The 18,580-nt window shown below is 36.8% G+C and overlaps 1 protein-coding gene across 1 annotated transcript in view; it reads left to right on the forward strand.

The window, feature by feature from the left end:
- SLC16A10 (solute carrier family 16 member 10) overlaps positions 1-18,580 on the forward strand; it is a 68,897-nt gene that overhangs the window by 36,831 nt on the left and 13,486 nt on the right. Inside the window, exons 2-3 of the mRNA XM_034061172.1 lie at positions 4,227-4,371; positions 6,812-7,250. Of these exons, the coding sequence (XP_033917063.1) occupies positions 4,227-4,371; positions 6,812-7,250 (584 nt within the window). The remainder of the gene's footprint in view (positions 1-4,226; positions 4,372-6,811; positions 7,251-18,580) is intronic.

The following is an 18,580-nucleotide window of genomic DNA, read 5'->3' on the forward strand; positions in this document are numbered from 1 at the left end:
GATTTTTGTAATGTGGGGAAACAAAATATTTAGTTGATTTTGAATCCTTAATTTAAATACCCTTCTCTTAACTTGCCTCATATCACTTGTGTTCCAGGCAGTAGTAGCTTTTTGTTTCTTGTCTCAATCAGAACAATGTCAAGGGAAGATACAAAAAAAATTCTTGAAGTTCATTAAGGAATGGTGTTATAAATGTATTAAGCCGACCACTTGAAAGACACTTGTGAGGATAAGTCTTATGGTTTGTAATTTGGTAGATAAATATGTATTACATAATCTGTGACCATGGGAATGATTTTGTGAATGCTCAGATGTTAGATACTATACTTATAGTTGAAGACAAAAGACACCTAAAATAAGGCTGATTCTTAAAAACTCATGGTAACACAGCAGCATATTTGTGGAATGTATTTTTGGAAACTACATGGTGTAGTTTCATTGCTATAGGCTTTTGAACAAGGAAATAATTAAAAAGCATAAGAACATACACTCAGATTATAGTTGAAGTACTTTAATTTTGGAATCATTTTATTTGTAATAGTTTGGGGTTTTCTTGTAAGAATAGGCTCTTGTTCTGATATTTTCATCTTAAGAATAGCTTCTGTTCCATCTTCCAGGGAAGCTTGAGTTCGTTATTCTGCAATTACATGTTTTGAGGAGCTAATTCTTAACTTCCAGTGCCTTAAGGAAAGCTTAAGTCTTTAAACTAGAAATAGCTTTTCTTCTATAGCAATCAAAGTGTTTTGTGTATGAATATGAATGCAGTTATATGTAGCAATTAAGTGCTGTTATTAGTATCTGAATTAGCAGCTCTGGAATGTAGCCAGCTTGTGGCCAGGAAAGCAGCCAGTAGCCTGGAGGAGAAATGTTTTAATTAATATGTAATGACTGCTCTAGAGAACTCTCATTATTCTGGCAAGCTGCAGTTGTTGTAATTTTTCATATTACTTATTTGGGACAGTTGTAATTTCTATTTTAAAAATGTGGAAGAAAATTCATTTCATACTAGGGGAGAAAGAGTAAGAATGCTTGAAAATTTACTTGAGCAAAGTGATACGGAAAATTACTTGGATCTTTTGAATGTATTTTATAACCACCGATTTCTTAATAAGATCAAGATATTGCAGCAATAATTTGCCCTACAGAAATCAAGGATTTTTACATGTGCTGTTCTGTTTTTATCATAATTCTTTTTGGTGCTAGGTTTCTTCACAAAGTATGAATACAATAGACTTTATCGAACTATGCATTCATGTGAAGTTAAACTTAAAGAACATTCTTTCTGTTAAATAATAAAGCTGCTCATACAAGACATGCCCACAACATCTCTAAGTTGAATTTCAGTAGGACACAAGAGCCTCATATTAAAATCATAATTGAAAGGGCTCCAGTTTCCATTAGGTAGGTAAATGGTAAAGCATGGATTCCCACTTCTGCAGTTTAATCACAGTGCTCTTCTGATATGCTTCAGATAAGGCCATTGTCCTTCCTCTTAACTGTCTCTTGTATTGAAAATCAGTGGGAACTTCTCTTTTTAGGGTTTGACTGTAATTGTTGTAACAAAAAAGAGAGTCAAGTGAGAAGAAAGGCATATTTCTTTCATCAGGAAGCACGAAGAGCCAAAGTCAGCATGTTGTTAACTGAACGTAATTTGAGCGGAATGTTTTCACTTCAGGCTTTTTCTAAATTCCAATTATTTTATTAGCTGTATAAGCCATTAAAAAGTACTGTAAACTTTGATTTCACTAAGTAGAATGCTAATTGAATCACAGCCTGTGCTAACTGGAAATTAGGACTGCTGAATTTGTATCGGTGGCTCTGAAGTAATTTGGTCTATGACTTTATGCATGCTACTTAAACTCTGTTTCAGTTGTCCAGTTTCTTTACCTGTTTGCCTGCATGAATAGGGGGCATATACCTATCCATGTGAGGTTGGATTCTTGCAACCAGTAATCTCTGGTGGGCTTGTCTAGTGTCACAGTTGCCTTTGTGTCTTCTCATACCTGGGCAGGAAGGTTTAACCATTTCTTGGAACCTTCATACCACTGTGAATCTGATGATGGTGTGAGTCTTGCCCACTTAAGATTTAGCTGTCTTTTCTCTTGGCCTTGCAGATATTGCAGGTGTCACAGGTACTCCATGATTCTTAGTGCTACCCTGCAAGTCATGCAGAGATGCTGAGGTCTGCTCATTTTTGTGGAGCTGCATTTACTTGGGGGGATGGCAGGAAGCCACGGACATACTACTTCCTAGTGTCTGCAGTTCCCTTTGGACAGGAGAACTGCAGTCTCTATATAGTTCACTCTGGGAGGGATAAATAAAAAGATAAGGATTCCTGCAGAAGTTGGACTTCTTGGGTTTTGTAACTGGCTGGTCTCCTGGCTGTACGAGAGCAGCTTACAAATTGTAGTTGGTATAATGTTGTCTTGCAACATCAGGAGCCATCTGGGTTGTAAGATAGGACAGATCTCTTAAATCATCTCTTGTTACACCCAATGTGCATTTAAACCTTCCTTGACTGCAGAGGAAGGGAAAGGACAGACCTTTCATAGTTTTTGCCTTTCAGTCAGTGTCACAGTGGCCCTGTTCTTCCTAGTCTTTTGTGCTTTCTCTTCAAACAGAAGCTCAAGCTTCTGCCGCAGAGGTGCAAGGCTGCCAGGGTGATCTTGTCTGGGTTAGGTTGTACCCAGGAAATGCCCATAGAAGTAGCTCTTCTTCAAATTGTAACTTGAATATATTTATCTCATTCTCAAAAAACCCCAGTAACAGTCCCTCTGCCCCAAACAGTTAGGTCATGGTTCATTGAGACCATTGTTCACCCTAAAATAAAGGGTTGATTTCTTGTACTCTGGTTTTTGTTAGCCATCTGTTCTCTTTTGTCTTTCATTTACGTTGTAAATTCTTTGAAGAAACAATGCTTTTTTTTTAGTTTGCTTGCTTGTTTTGCTGTTGTCTTCAGTGCCTTGCACTTGATCATTGTGGAGGGCTTACTGTCACTTTAACAACGCTATGGAGTGTTGATATTGATAGATATACTTGCAAATATTCTTCATTAGGCTTCTTGGTTATATTTTTTATATTGTTTCTCCAGCTGTGTTTTTAGGAGAGATATGATAAAAACCCCCACAGTTTCACAGATTTAAATTCCTTCCCAGTTGAAAGACATCTTTCATCTTCTGCACAATTCAAAAAAGTTAAAATATATTTTTCAGTCCATCTTGCATCGTTAGCTTCTCCACTACCTGTTTAGAACTTTTTTTTTTTTTCCCCAGATAGATGGGGATGTTTATATACCTGAATATGTCTGTTGTAACTTTTGTGCTACAGCAGCTTGATTTACCTTTATGCTCTGGGAGAGCTGTTGTGTGTAACATCAGTGATGCATATTTGAAAGAGTGAATAGATGATAGCAGGTAAATGATGTGGTTCTGAACCCCTGCAGGAAGTGAAGCACAAAGCTAACTTATAATTCAAAATGAATAAAATTCTTTTCTGCATAAATTACGTGAAGATATTTTTAGTACACTTGGAGTAAAACATCACACTTGTGGCAGAGACCATAGTGTACTCACCTGAACCCAATCTTAATGATCTAATATTTATAATGATTTATTATAATCATAAAAACAGTACAGTTTTAACAATGTTTGTAGAACTGGAGCAGCATCAGATGTAGTGGTGTTTTCCCATTAAATACGGAAATGCTTGTACTAGCTTAAATTTGTTTAAAGTAAAATCCTATTTCTAATGTGTATGTTACAGTATAAAAGCTTATTGTTTGTTTACTCATGTTTATCGTTCAGTATGATCTAGATCTATGTAATTGAGTTAAAAATCTGTTTTAGAATCATTAAAGTTTAGAATTAAATGAAATGTGTTGATTGATGTCAGAATGGGTATGGAGCCTCTAATGGCTTAGTCATCAGTTTGAATACTAGGCTTACTGGAGGAATAATTGTTATTTTAAAAAGTAAAAGTAATAACTACTTCTGTAGCAAACTGTATTCTTTGAGCTGGCAAAGTCTAAATTAGTTGATTAGGTAAATTGCTCTGGCTTTTTTTACCATGTTAGGTAAATGTATTTTTAAATCTATTTACATATTTAAAAGTTACCCAATTTTTCCTCAACTTTTATGTACGATTGCATGCTGCTGAACTCAAAGAAATACTAGCTGGATGTTTAAATCACTTGGTCCTCTAAAACGCTGTCCTTTTCTATTCTGCAGCATGGGTGAGCTCTCTTTCTATAGGGATGATCTTCCTCTGTTCTCCAATAGTCAGCATATTCACAGACCTGTTTGGCTGTCAAAAAGTAGCTGTTGTTGGAGCTGCAGTAGGATTTGTTGGACTCCTTTCAAGTTCTTTTGTAAGGTAAAAAAAAAATTTCTTTACCCTTGAAGTATTTTGTAAATTTAATGGTGGTGGGGGTGTAATTCTGATACTATATGCAGAATATGAAAGCGTAAGCAATGCTACTTTATCTGTTAGAGTAGGAACCTTGGCTTATTTGGTTTTGTTTTTGTCTTTCTAACTATGACTTGTGATCACTCTCAAGTGGTACTTTCAACTTGAAAAAAATTTCAAAAATACAATATAACTTTATAACAGTACTCCCTATTTAACAGGACCACTATATATAAATGTATCAGCAGCAAGATTAATCCTGTAAGATCAACAGCATTGTCCTGAATAAACTTGTATGTTTCTTAATGTATGCTGTGCTGTAAGAGCTACATAAACACTGTCTTCCTTCCCACATCCTGTCCCCTCCATTTGCTTTTAAAACACTTTTTTAATGTTGATAAATATGCAGTAGAAGGTGTTAAGGTTCTAGTACAATTTGATATTTTCTATTATTACTTGTCCTATTGCCAAACACACGTAATGAAAAACCTTAGTATAATGACATATACCTTAGTGGCTTTATAAAGAAAATCACAGTTCTTTCTTGTGTTACTGAAAAAACTTGAACAGTAGTTGAGCTTTTTTTTTTTTTTCCTCTAGATTACACTTCATTTTATACATTTCTGTAACTTTTGCAGAATAAACCCTAAGAAGTTCAAGAGCAGCTGATTTCTTGGACATGTCCAGTAGAAGATGAGGAAACAGGAAATTACTCACTTACTCTAATCACTAGCAGAAATTGGTTAGTGAAGGTAGAGCAAGAAGTAGCATAGCAGGAAAATAAGCCACAGTTACCTGTAGGTCTCGGTCTGCTTTTTACACCACCCTTAGCAGAGTAAGTGCAGGAACAACCAAAAGCAAAAATTCAGAAGAGTTTCTATGAAGATAAGTGTATCTAGAGACAGGCTGGTAGAAACATGTTTTCTGTCCTGTATTCTGAACCAGATGGATGAACAGCCATGCTGTGTGGCACTGTGTCTGAGCTAGTACATCTAGTTTGGGCATATGTTCTCTAATGTGAAAGCTTATACACAGGTTTACAGGAGAAGGCAAATACTCTGTCTTGGGTACTGAGACTAGTGTTTCTATTTATTCTTGGAATAAACATTTGTGGGGAAAAAGAAAGCTTTGTTAATTAAATAAGCTTCTGATCCTGATTTTTTTTTTGTTTGTTTTGGTGGTGTTAATCCAAGTGCAAATATTTTCATTTATTTTATTAAAGCAAACTAACAAAACCCCTACTTCCTGATATACTTTAAGAGGCTTGTTAACCACAAATGAGGTTAAAACAAAAAGCATTCATCTTGGAAAAGTCTTTCTTCCCCCTTGCTTCCCAGTAGTGTGTTTAAGTGATGAATACTAAAACAGTCAAATAAATGAAAACTTTTTGAAAAGGAATGATTTTTTTTTCTTTTGAGCAAATGCTATCATCCTTGTGTTTCCCTGTGTTGTGGTTTAAACCCAACCACCCAGTCTCTCTCTCACCACGCCCCCACCCCCCGCTCCTGGAAGGATGGGGAGGAGAATGGAAAGAATATAACTCCCACAGACTGAGATAAGAACATGCTATAATACTAATTAATTACACTAACATTGTTATTTCATACTGTTAAGGTTTCTCACACAAGTCCCTTTTAATGTCACATGTCTGCCTGTTACCTAAGACACTGGCTCTCTTCATTTCAGTTTTATAGGAGATGGTAATGGAGGAGAACCTTGTGATGAAGGTGGTCCATTGGTCCATGATATGAGTGAAAATGTTTCATTCTTTGTTAGTGTGCTTTTCCTTTCTTAGCATATTCAATATCTGGGTCAAAACACCGAATTTAGAATATTTAATGAAACCAAGAATATTTAAGAAATTTAATACCTAAAGTCTATCATTTGCTAATATGTTATAAAAAATTGACAAGATTTTTGGTTTATTTTTTGCTATTAATAATGTTTACTGCTTTTGCTGTTTTATTTTTATAATAAACTATGCAATACTTGATTTTCTGTGTTCAGGGGTAATGTTCAGTATTCCATTTGAGCTGCTAGCACAGTGACATAATGTGAAAACCAAACCAATGCAGTTTTCTGCACAAGAAAAAGCCAAAACCCCAGCAATGGTTGAACTTACATTAGGCTAATTCACCCTTAGTCTGACTATTTAGTGTAATTATACTTAAATATAATACTGCCTTTTTTTATCTGTTCAATTAATTCTGTGAAAATTTCAGTGGAAGGAAATGGAATAATTGCTGAATTATACCTACACAGTGTATTTCAACTATAAGTACATACAAACTCTTAACTCCTGTAAACGTATCAATTCATTGAAAAACTGTCTTGCATATGGTAGGTGAATATGAGCATACAGTGTTGTACAAACACTAAGAATTCTTTTATTTTTCCTTTGATCTAGCACCATGGAGCCTTTGTATTTCACCTATGGAGTTTTATTTGCCTGTGGCTGCTCATTTGCGTACCAGCCATCCTTGGTCATTCTGGGGCACTATTTCAAGAAACGCCTTGGACTAGTGAATGGCATTGTCACTGCAGGCAGCAGCTTGTTCACCGTGTCACTGCCCTTCCTCTTGAGAGTTTTGATTGATTCTGTTGGTCTATACAACACCTTGCGGGTCCTGTGCATCCTCATGTTTATTCTGTTCCTGGCTGGCTTTACGTACAAACCCCTTGCTTCCAATGCCAAAGACACAGAGGGAGGAAAGAAGGGAAAGTTCAGATTTCCTCCTGAAAAAAAGATTTGTAATTTCTCAGTTTTCAGAATTCTCAGTTACCGAATCTGGGCTTGTGGGATTGCAGCAGCAATTTTTGGATACTTTGTGCCTTATGTTCATTTGGTAAGTTCATGTTTCTTCTTACATATGATATATTCAAAACTACAGCTATTTTCTTTTGTGTGATAGATGATAGGAAGCAATAGTTGTTGCAAGTTGTTGTGTTGGAGAAAAACATGACATTAATTTTGATCTTGTCTGTGATTAAGAGGACTTTCATTGGAACTGTTAGTAAAGTTGGTTAAAATTTTAGTTCCTTGTTCTCAGTCTAGAATTTAAAATACTTTAACCATGAAAAAAGACATTAGAAAAGTATTGGTAGAGCTGCATACATGGTCAATGATACTTGTGTGTTTCAGTGGAGTAATTGAAGGAGTGAAAAACAGAAAACAAGTAAAACTTCGAAGTTTTGATCCTTAAGTTGAGATCTGGGTGTTAAAATTTGCAATTTTTAGGGGTATGTTGTTGACCATTTTCCAGGTTTATTAAAAGAAAAGTATTTTGATTTCCCTGTCTCAAACTTTAACTTTGTTCTTTACTGCTATAGCACTCATATAACTAATTCTGTTATGTGGTGCTTCTAACTGCCAATTCAGCTGGTTTTCACTGTCATCTACAATGTTAGCTTCTGATGATGGGGAAGCTGTCAATCAGCAATTTCTTATACATGTAGTAAAGTTAACTTTTTTCCCTAGCAGGGTTTGGGTTTTTTCCTTTCTTTTTTTAAGGCAACTGGGAGATGCATTGCATGAAACATATCTGGCTGGCAGTCACTGCACTGCTTACTTAAGTGGTGAATTATTTTTGGACAGCTTCCTGGTGGTGCTGTCTGAGCTGAAGAGGTGCAAACTAAAAGGCTTAGAAGGGAAAGGGGAAAAAAACAAGTCAAAAGAAACCAAAAGCCCACAGCCTGCAGTGGGGTGCTCTACTTAGAGCATTACACATCCTTATATTCAAGAGAGATTGATAAAGAGCATGAACTGATACCTGCTATAAAGATAGAAGGATCATTAGTTTTCATTATTCATCCATGATAAAACAGTGAAAGTAATTATAATAAATGTCTTCAACTCCTTAAAAGCCCATGGATTTGTGTGCAGTATCACCAGTGCTGCCATGGCTTTCTGGCAATACATTGGCAAGGTTACTGACACTGCATCAGATACTCGTTTTAAAAATTACCTTAGGGTGGGGGATGGTTTGTTTTTTTGAGCAGCTGTAAATTGCCTTTTTTTCAGGCTGGTTCTTGTTACTTAATTTTTAATTGCGTAGATCTCATTCTACAACACTTGGAATTAGACTATTTCAAAAGACTGTACAATTGGATGACTAAGCTGTTGTGACATCTTATGCTATTTCCCCAGAAGTGTTGTAGAGATGTTTTGAAATAAAACAGTGTTCAGAGGAGAATAAGGGGGGTGTTCTAGAGAAAACTCTTGGATGGGTGGTAAATGATTGTCAACACTTGCAGAGAACCAAGAAACAAGGCTATATAAGCAGTCACATAGAACCTCTAAAATACATTTATTTAACAACTTCTTACCAAGATGCTTGTAGGAATGCTTCTTACTTTTAGACTGGACTGAAGCTGCTGGTTGACTGACAGAGGACAAACCCCTCTATTTTTATATTCTATAATTTTTCTTTTTATAGTGTGCTTTCACTCTTGCTGAGTGCACTTTTTTTCTTCCCCCCCATCAGATTGGCACAGATTCTGATTGCAAAATACAACTCCAGTACAGAAAAACAACTTGCTTAATGTGGTTTCTGATACAATGCTTGATCAACACTAGAAAGCAGTACAATTAGAATCTGATATTTTAAAGATGACTTCAAAATAATGCTCAGATTTAAATGGCAGCTTGCCAGATTTTTTTTTTGTTTAATTTTTTTTTCTCCCCTCAGTTTCAGAGGAACCATGAAGCTAAAGTATCCTTAACTATTTATAACACAGTCTTCAGTGGCAGTCAGTTTGTTCTGTATGCTGCTTTTGAGAGAGGAGGCTTCACCAGCTCTTAGGAATTCTTCCCTGATAAGCTTTATTATCAGAACCACCTCCACAAGGTTTTGTTTTAATTTGATTGTCTCTAAATACTCAGTTTTCCTGTATAATTCTCTGGTCTTCCTGTAAACCAGAGAAGAAAAATATTAAATAGTTCATAGTAAGCTCCCACTACTTTTATCTAAAACCATTCTAAACAAGAAGCTTAGGTTCCATTCTTGGCTTTGCAGATTGCATTATTAAATGGAAACTAGCTTTATTTTTTTTCTTTAATATTTTAAAACATCTGATTTAAATTCAGTGCAAAACTTAGTTTAGGTACCTTTCAATATACACAAGGAATCTAGGAAGGATTGAGGTACTACTTGTGTTATGTACCCAGGACTCTTAACCATACTTTGAAATATTTAAAGCCTAAATGAAAGTTTGATCAGCAAGTATGATAGGGATGGTAATAAACAGTATGAATTGGAATAAAATTGTATGTGTTTACACTGATTTAAAAAAAAAAAACGATGTAGGTAACATCAATGTGAGATTTCTGTTTGCTTATGTATATGGCCCATTAAGTACTAGGTGAGTGCTCACTTATCTTTCAGGAAGCTTGAAACAGAAATAGTTTAATAAAAGAGTCCCTAGCATTACTGATGAAAATTGAAACTTGCATTTCATAAATAGCAGTATTTCTGCTTCCAGAATGTATTAAGGTGTTGTCTAACCTTCAGTCTTGGGTAAGTGACCAGTATGAAAAATGTTTTAATACCTCCAGGTCATATATTTAAGATTTTGTTGGGTTTTTTTAAAGGTATTTATTTTTATGAAAACATACGTAAGTGAAGAACCATAGCATTTATTGCTGATGGGCAGTGATGCATGCTGGGGGCACTATTTAAAATCTTAGATAGTTTCTGTGGATTTGTATTTGAGAAAATGTCTAGGTCAGTCTTCATCAAAGGACAGCATGGATTCTGCCCATCAACACAGGTACTTCAACTCCAGTAGATAGCTCTGGACTTCCTTAGTTGTAGCTTTGTCTATTTTTTGATGAAAACCCCCACATTTTGTGTGCCGACAGAAGCACATAAGAGTACATACTTCCAGAGAAGTCAAAGGCTATAAGAAAAAAATAACTTTCTGCTGATGCATCTACCAAACCCAAGATTACTTTCCTCAGCTTTTGAAAATAAAAGGTACTATTATTCCATTGTTTACTGCATATTTTTGAAACTGTAGCAATGCTGTAAAAGAGATACTGCACTTGGACAAGTGACAGTTTCTGTCATGCCAAAACTCTTGAAATTTTCCCACCGTTAGGGTTGACCAACAATAGCTAGACTGTTAGAACAGGATGCTGGTTCCAAGTGCCCTAAGAGAAAACATTTCAATACAGAGCCTCATGCCTACAGTTCTTCCCTCAGACCTGGTTGCTGTACTTAATCAGGTCCCATTTTTGCCACCTGGAAAGGCAGTTTCTGCTGGAGTTGTGGTGTGCTCTTGACCATGTGGTGAAACAGGTGCTAGAGGCCCTACTGGTTTTGGTCATTGTGTGTCACCACTCCATGGCAATTGGAGGTTGCAGACTTGGTGTGCTCTTGTCACTGCACATCAGTAGCTGTCTGCTAGCTTGGCACATCAGAGTTGCTCCAAATGCGTCAGAAGCACTCAGAGACCCTACCTGGGACAAGCCCTGATTTCTCTCTCTTGTGTTCCTGAAGCATATTGGAAGAAAAGAGAATGCACATTCTGACACTTGTAGTAGGACAGAAGTAAAAGCTCTGGAATAATAGAATTAGCCTGGACTTCACAGTTTTAACCATCTGTACCATATTTTCTAGATAGAATAAAAGATGTTAAAACCAGAGAAAATAACCTGCTCTTGAGTAAGGTTCTAACTAAAACTATACAAGTGAATTATATGGCATGCTAGATAGGATTCATAACAAGCAGCTGGCAAGAATTACCAGTTTCTCACTGGTAGATACAGCTGCCTGTGGAATAGGCATCATATTCCTTTTGGCTCTCAGAGGGGAGAACCAAAAAGGGAAAGCTTTTCTTATCCCAGTTTAATTGGTGTCAAATTCCACTAGTAGGTGTTCCATTCCATGTGATTTTGGGGAACTGGGATGTGAGAAATACTATAAATAGGTTTTGGCTTACAATATGGAATGTTTTGGGTTGAGACTTCTAAAGCATTAATTCAGGTTGTTGAAGAGCAAATTGGTAATTTATAGAGTTACTAAATCAAATGGTTGTTATTCCTCTCAATTTTTAAACTAGTCTAAACTTCAGTGATTTGAGAATTTTTTTCTTTTATTGTCTCCCTAAAATAGGCTAATACCAAATAAAATATGTCTAATTCATTCAGGTTTGAAATATGAGTCCACAACAGAAATAAAAAACACTTTCCAAGTTGTATTTAAGGACTACCTCGAGGAATTGATTAAGTGTATTTGGAGCAAAGTATACGTAGCACAGTGCAGTAAAAAAAATGTGTATTCATAAAGTTTACTTTTCTAAGTCTAAATTGCTTTTATGAAGAAAATACTTCTAAAGAATAACTACATCTCTTTGAAAATTAATCTTGTTGTTTAAATATGGCTATAGGCTTGTATATAATTGATATGCGGTGTGAAAGTTACCATAACACTGACTGTTCTCTTAAACCTTCAGAATAGCTCAGGAAAAATAACTTCAATATTTCTCACCCTGCTTTGCTACCTATTCCTTGATTTACTGTGTAAATCTGACTTTAATGCTTATCCATACTCAGATTCTCTGATGGGTGTATACTTGCATGTGTAGAGATTTTTGGTTAGCAATAGCCATGCTCTGTGTCTGTGTTCTGCTTGTTTAAGATTTGAAAAAAATGGTGTGTGCCTGGCCTTTTTTTCAATTTCCTTGGGTGAATCTGTCTTCAGGCAGACTCAAATACTGGATTTATTCCCCTCTGTAGATAGGTACTGAGGTCTCACTGCTGCTCTGAATCTGCACTTGTCAGGAATAGCTTCAGCTGTACCTCCAACAAACACGGAAGCAAGATTGCAGACTTAATGCTTGGGAAAGATAGATAGAACCTGCCTCAGATTCTAGAAACTGCCACTGAGAAACAAAGTATCTCAGGTTTGCCTCAACTGCATAATGAAAAGTAAAGAGGCTTCCAAGCAGCTGAGCAGCTAAAAGGTATTCCAGAGAGATACAGCAGCCCCAAGGCCATTGTTTAAGTACGGACCCTGAGGCTCTGCTGGCATGTTCTTTGAAAATAGGAGGTTAGCTGGCTCTGCTCTTCAGTTGCCTTTTCAGATTCCTGAGGAAACTTTATGATGAAGTGAAGATTTGGTCTGTAACTGAGCCTGGCTGCCAGTAGTGACCCTGTATAGCTAGTTTTCACTGGAAAATAAAAATATTCCACAGTGTATATGTTCTCTGTGGTGCTGTGCTTTGCTGTATGAAACCAGGAATACCCTGTGTCTGGAAGAATTTAGAGGAGATTCCTTGTTCCCTGTGGTATTATGTGTTGCATGAAGGCAATCAATTTGGTTGCCTTTTCTTTTTATAGATATTAGGAATGGCTGGGAAGACATGCCAGTGATGACAAGCATTCTTACCAGGCCACTAATCCTCTGCTCTGCTCAGTCCATAAACAACTGTGACAGACCAAGAACCTTGCTGTGTTTCCTTTGGAGACTGCTTGGCCCATTTTGAGCCAGTCATTTTGGGCTCTTTTTCACCTGGATAATCCTTCCAGTTCAGTTTGTTTCCTACTGATTGCCTCCCATGGTGTTTCAGCTGCCCTTCCAATCACACCTTTTACAATAGAAAGTTTCCTGCAAAGTAGGAAATTACTCATTTTCATCTCCAAAAAAAAAAAAAGCTTTGGGGAAATCTATTCATCTGCAAACTGAAATTAAACATAATTGAGACTGGTTCTTATGTCCTGACTTTAAGAATTCGACATTTCCATTACAATGCCACATGTGTGAAGTTCCTTAGCTTGTGTTAGGTCAAAACCATTACCAATAACAAGGCCCTTGTCATCTGACTTGACAGCTTTTAGGATTTTAACCCAGGTCTTTGTGGTAGCTGACTAATTCAGACAGATGTTCTCTACAGAAAATATTTAGTGGTGAAATATTTAGAGAGTTCATCAAGGACCTCTGTAGGGCTTTTAAACCCTTGGAGAAGTCAAACCTTTTCCCTTGGTATGAAGGGGGTGGTGGCTTCTTTAACTTCCACATTTGCAAGGGCATACCTCTCTTGCGGTAAGTTCTAGAGTCTGTTCAGGCTTGCAGATCAAAATGCAGCAGTGAAAATGTACACTGTGCCACGTACCAGGCTACATGTGCAATCACATGGGCTGCTGAAGGTTGGCCTGTTCCACAGGCAGGTATTTTATGTGTGTGTATATATATATGTATACGCTTCTGCCCTTGTGAAATACTAAAAGAGTTTATTAAGTGTCTGGGGGGGAACCTCCTTTTGATACCTGGGGCAACAAGTTCCCTTGGGGAAGCTCACTGGTTTTAGGGACAGATACAGTGCCTTCAAAATGTAAACCATCTTCAGAACTCAGGAATCTGTTCTCTAGACAATCTCTGTGCTTAAAGATAGTTATATGAACAATACTGCAGTTGTAATTTCTGTTATCAGAAAGAAAGGTCATGATCCTGTTGCTGTATAAGGAAGTTTTATAGCAGTATATTTTAGATATATCTCATCAGATGATAGGAACTTATAGGTTAAATCATTTAGGCAGTCTGCTTCTCAGGTGGAAGCTAAATTACATTCAAAAATCTTTACCATCCTAACAAGATACACATTTTTATTTCTGGGAGGGGCATGGAGGTGGTTGGAATAGCTGCAAAGTACTTGTTAATCATAAGAACTTCCTAATGCATATGGACAAACTAATTTTCTAGGCTGCCTCACAGAATTACACAGCTCAGATAATATTAGTCTGTTCTCTGTGTGGCTTAGTTTCTCTCCAGATCTTCTGCGTGTGTTACTTTGAAGTTGTTGGGGCTAGTACTCTGCCCAGATAGTCTGTCCTTGGACAAAAAGATAGTGCTGTCTGCTGGTCTGTACTTCCTAATCTGTTGCTGGAACATCCAGTTTGTTCCCGTTCTTTAGCTAAGAAATCTTATCCTCCCCCATGTTGTGACTCTCCCCCCTCTCACCCTTAGAAACAACATAATGAACAGGAGGACTTGCTGATATGGGTTATAGAAAATGCAGATCTTTAGCAGATTTTACACCCCCCCGTGTAATGTAAGATCCTTGCCTTCATGTGATTTAACTATTCTACAACTGTTTACCACATTGGGCCAGCCATTTTGACTTGTCTCTACCCATTTCTCACTCTGTATTACTGACGTACCTTTTTTTCTCTAAAGAAAAGGTCAGATTCTGCTGTGCAGATTCAATGTTTGAACTTTTGCCCCCTGGAACATGTGCCGGTAAAAACTGTCCTCCTGTGCAATCAACATGGAGAAATGAAGAGCCAAGGTCTCATTAGATCCTCTGTAGCCACAGTTTGTCTAGGAGCTTAGGTGAAATTTTTGCCATGTACTTTAAAACTGTCTTAACTTCCATATACCCAGTTTTGAAAGGCCTTATTTAGTCAGGACAAAAAAAATCTCTATTCTGCTCAATTAGAAAAATAATAATTTTCCACTTGTAGACTGCACCCTCCCCAAGCAAAAGCTTTGGGTCATTAAGAAGAATTATACTGGAAAATATGAAGTGTATAGAAATCACCCAAGATTCTCCGAGCAGATCTGAGCTACTATATGGGGACAAGCTGTAAGACAGGATGAATCTCACTGCAGTAGTTGATGTTCTGCCCAACAAGACCCTATTATCATCTGTGACATTGCATTTTTGTAACTCTTCAAGCCTCCTCTACTCTTGTTTGCGTTCCCTAACACAAGAAGATGTCAGGTGCAGCATCTCTAAGTTAGACTTCTTACTTGAGAAACCAGTTTCATCTGCTCTTCTTGTAAGAGTGGTTTCTCTGCATGGAAAATGGTAGTTACTTTGTATTCCCTGCAATGGGACACGCATCTGCTCAAGAAACCATAGTAGAAAGGAGTTGCATATCTTGCAATAAGTGAAGCTCTTCAGGTTGTGCATTCTGTGTGTACAGTCCTAATCCCTTACCTCTCTCTTCCCTTTAAGTCCTAAGTCCCCGGATTCCACAGTGGATACAAATAGAAACACAGATATAAATGTTGTCCTTTATGTCTGAGTGCAAAGTATGATGAAAAGTATGATAGCATGCTGCATGGAATCTAGTAACCAAAAATCTCTAAACTTAAACATATCCACAGTAAAGTGCATACACATAGCACATCTTGAATAAATTTACTTCTCATAAGGTAAGTACTGTCTCTGTTTTGTGAACCACTTGTATTATGTCATGACTTGCTACTTTTAGAATTTTGTGTAGAATAACATTTAATATCTAATCGTTACATCTGGATTTTTTTATTTATTATTTTTTTACTGAAACTGGAAAACAGTCTGCCTCCATTACTACATTCACTTGCTTTTATGGGCTGCTGTTCAAGAAACCTGTTCATGTCTTCAGATTTCCTGCATCAGTCATTTGTCTGAAGTCTTATCCCATCTTTTATTTCCCAGGATCTTTCAGTTTGTTGTGTAATGATAGGTTTATATCTTTCAAATTATGTTCAGTACTAACAGATAACTGTGTGTCAAGCAGATATTTCTCTATACTGTAGTTACTCTAAGAAGTTTAAACTGTAGGTCTAGTTATCAATTTTAGCACTATCACCTTTCTCATCCACTTAATCTGCCATATTTCTCTCCAGTGGAAGACTAACAAGGCACTGGTTTTGTAAAGGTCCAATATAATTATTAAGCAGATACCTCTGACACCCCAGTGGCTCCCTCTGCTTTACTTGCTTTTCTAATCTTTGCATTTATCTCCCTTCAGATCTCAACATCTGCTGCAGTTTGACTGCCCAGGTTAGTGAAATTTTCCCCTTTGTCCACTTCTGTAACTATCTTGTGCACCCATTTCTTTCCCAGTATTCCTTCAATGTTGATCTGGCAGATATATTCTTGGCTCAACTGTACATTTTTGACATTGGGGTGGGTGGAGGTGGGAAAAAAGATTATTTCCTGCTTGTAGTTGTAACGAAAGCATATTTAAACTAAATTTTCTAAATAAGTACTAGGAAAGAATAAAAATCCTAAGTACAGAAGGAATAGAAACTGAAAAGAATAAAACAAATAGTTCTGGATTTTTTAGAAGTGAAAGTTTACAAAAAGTATTCTAGGTAGCAGGTATACTGAAGTACAAACAGCAAGATGATGTTGAATGATAAGAGCAAAGCAGATTTCCTCAGGTGTATGCAATACTAGCTGATTGAGAGGTCTGAGTACATTATGATTTCCTCTGTGTCAGTCTCTAAAAGCACACTAGTCAATGTACTCTTGAATAATACAGATTATTCTAATAATAAACAGAGCATATATTTTGATGTCATTAAATCGTAAAGTGTATTCTCTCTTTTAAATCCTATTTTAATGGTAAACTCAGCATCCTGTCTTTGGGTGCTTGAAGCATTCTGACCTGAACTAAACTATTCATGTTCCACAAGTGTCCAGAATCCTGAGATCACACTTTCTTTTCCTTCTGTCTTCATACAGACTAAAGAAAAGTAATCACCACAATTAAGAACCTTCCCTTACTCATACACAGACCTGTTTGTGTCCAATTTCTGCTCCAAAAATTGCTGCCTAGAAACTCTTTACTTTTTAAAATCCTGTTCAGACTGCAAATTTCTTTCCACGTGTTTTCCATTTTCCTTTGAGGAAATCCTGGAACCTAACTCTTTCCATTTGATTATCAGTAATTGTCAAGCTGTGAGCTATTATTCAGGTTCTTTTCTAAATGATTAAGATTTGTCATTACTACTCAGTGGAATATTTCATAAGAAAAGGGAGAAATGGTTTTTGGATTGCTCCAGGCAAGAAAGAAAATAAAACATAAATGTTTGTATCTTGAGTAAAGGCTATATCTCTATTAAGAGCAGGAGAGACTATAATTATAATCTTTGTGATGTTTTAAATGAAAATATGACTACATGATTCAATTTCTCTGGGCCCTCATCTGGTAGATATTTGGCAGTGTGCTTGGGAATTTCCTCTACAACAGAGACTTTCACAAGAGCTTTCTTCTGTGTTTCCCAGTAGAATGAGATAGGTGCTTCACCCAGCTCTGTAAAAGCTGAGGTGATGGCAACCACATCCACCAAGTAGACCTCTGATATCGAAGTGCTACAGATGCCCTCATAAATATGTGGCAGTTGAAAAAAAGGTTTGAGAATCTGTGTTTTGATTTTACTCACCTAAGGAATCTAGTCCTGAAAATTTGATCCAAGTAGTAAAAAATCTGTTGAGTAAGGAAGTCAGTCTCTCTTAGAAGATGACAGTATCATTGTAGCATTTAGATGGATGGATGAATCCCTACTTTACTAACCAGTGAACTCCAGTTTAGTTGTGTATGTGCTGTTCAAGATAGGTAAGAAATGCGATCTTCATAAATTTTAGAAGGGGGTACTGTAGTGAGTAATTTTTTTGTGTGTGTGTGCATATCCTTTTCCCCCTTGTCCCCCCTCCCAGTGAGTCACGCAATCTTACTGCTACTTCTACTGATGGTTGGAAAATTTACTTAAGGTAGCAGTGCTATTTTGTAAAATGGAAACTCATCCTTTGGTAAAAGCTTTTTGTTTCTGGTTAATTTTATTGATGTAAATAAATGTTTATTTTCATTCTGATCTTAGTCCAGCTTTCCATGTTTCTCTTTGCTTTTGTCATCTTCCTGTCTGAGTAGTTACAGAACATGAGTTCTCACCTGGTGAGGTTTTCAGTATGGCAGGTTTCAGAGGCCTTGAATCAGTTTTATTAGCTGTCTTTCAACACCTTTTGCAAGTTGAGGGGTACTTACTTGCCTCACTTGACTCAAAGACCTTTAGTTTGGCTAACTCATCCTTACAGTCTAAAGAATAAGAAGCTTCTCCAGAGAGCAATTTGGAGCATCAGGGTCAGGTTTCTGAGCTGCCTCTCAAAGAATCTGCCTTTTTTTTACCAGTGAGGAAGACTAGCTGGCTAAAGCAGACATCTTAAGTTCAGCAGTAAGAAGACATCCTTTTGTGATATGTAAATGTTGTAGCTAACACAATATTCTAATAACAGTCTTGCTTGTTGTATTATGGTGTTAGCACTCACCTTTTTTCACTTACTGCTTCATTTAATTGGTTAATACACAGTCCCACTTGTTCTCCCATAAAGTCAGTTGTAAGTCAGCTTTGCTGAACTGAATTGTCAGAAGCTAAATACATGCTTTCTATGAAATTTATGCAAT

This window comes from Melopsittacus undulatus, chromosome 3, assembly GCF_012275295.1.
Source record: "Melopsittacus undulatus isolate bMelUnd1 chromosome 3, bMelUnd1.mat.Z, whole genome shotgun sequence".
Taxonomy (NCBI): domain Eukaryota; kingdom Metazoa; phylum Chordata; class Aves; order Psittaciformes; family Psittaculidae; genus Melopsittacus; species Melopsittacus undulatus.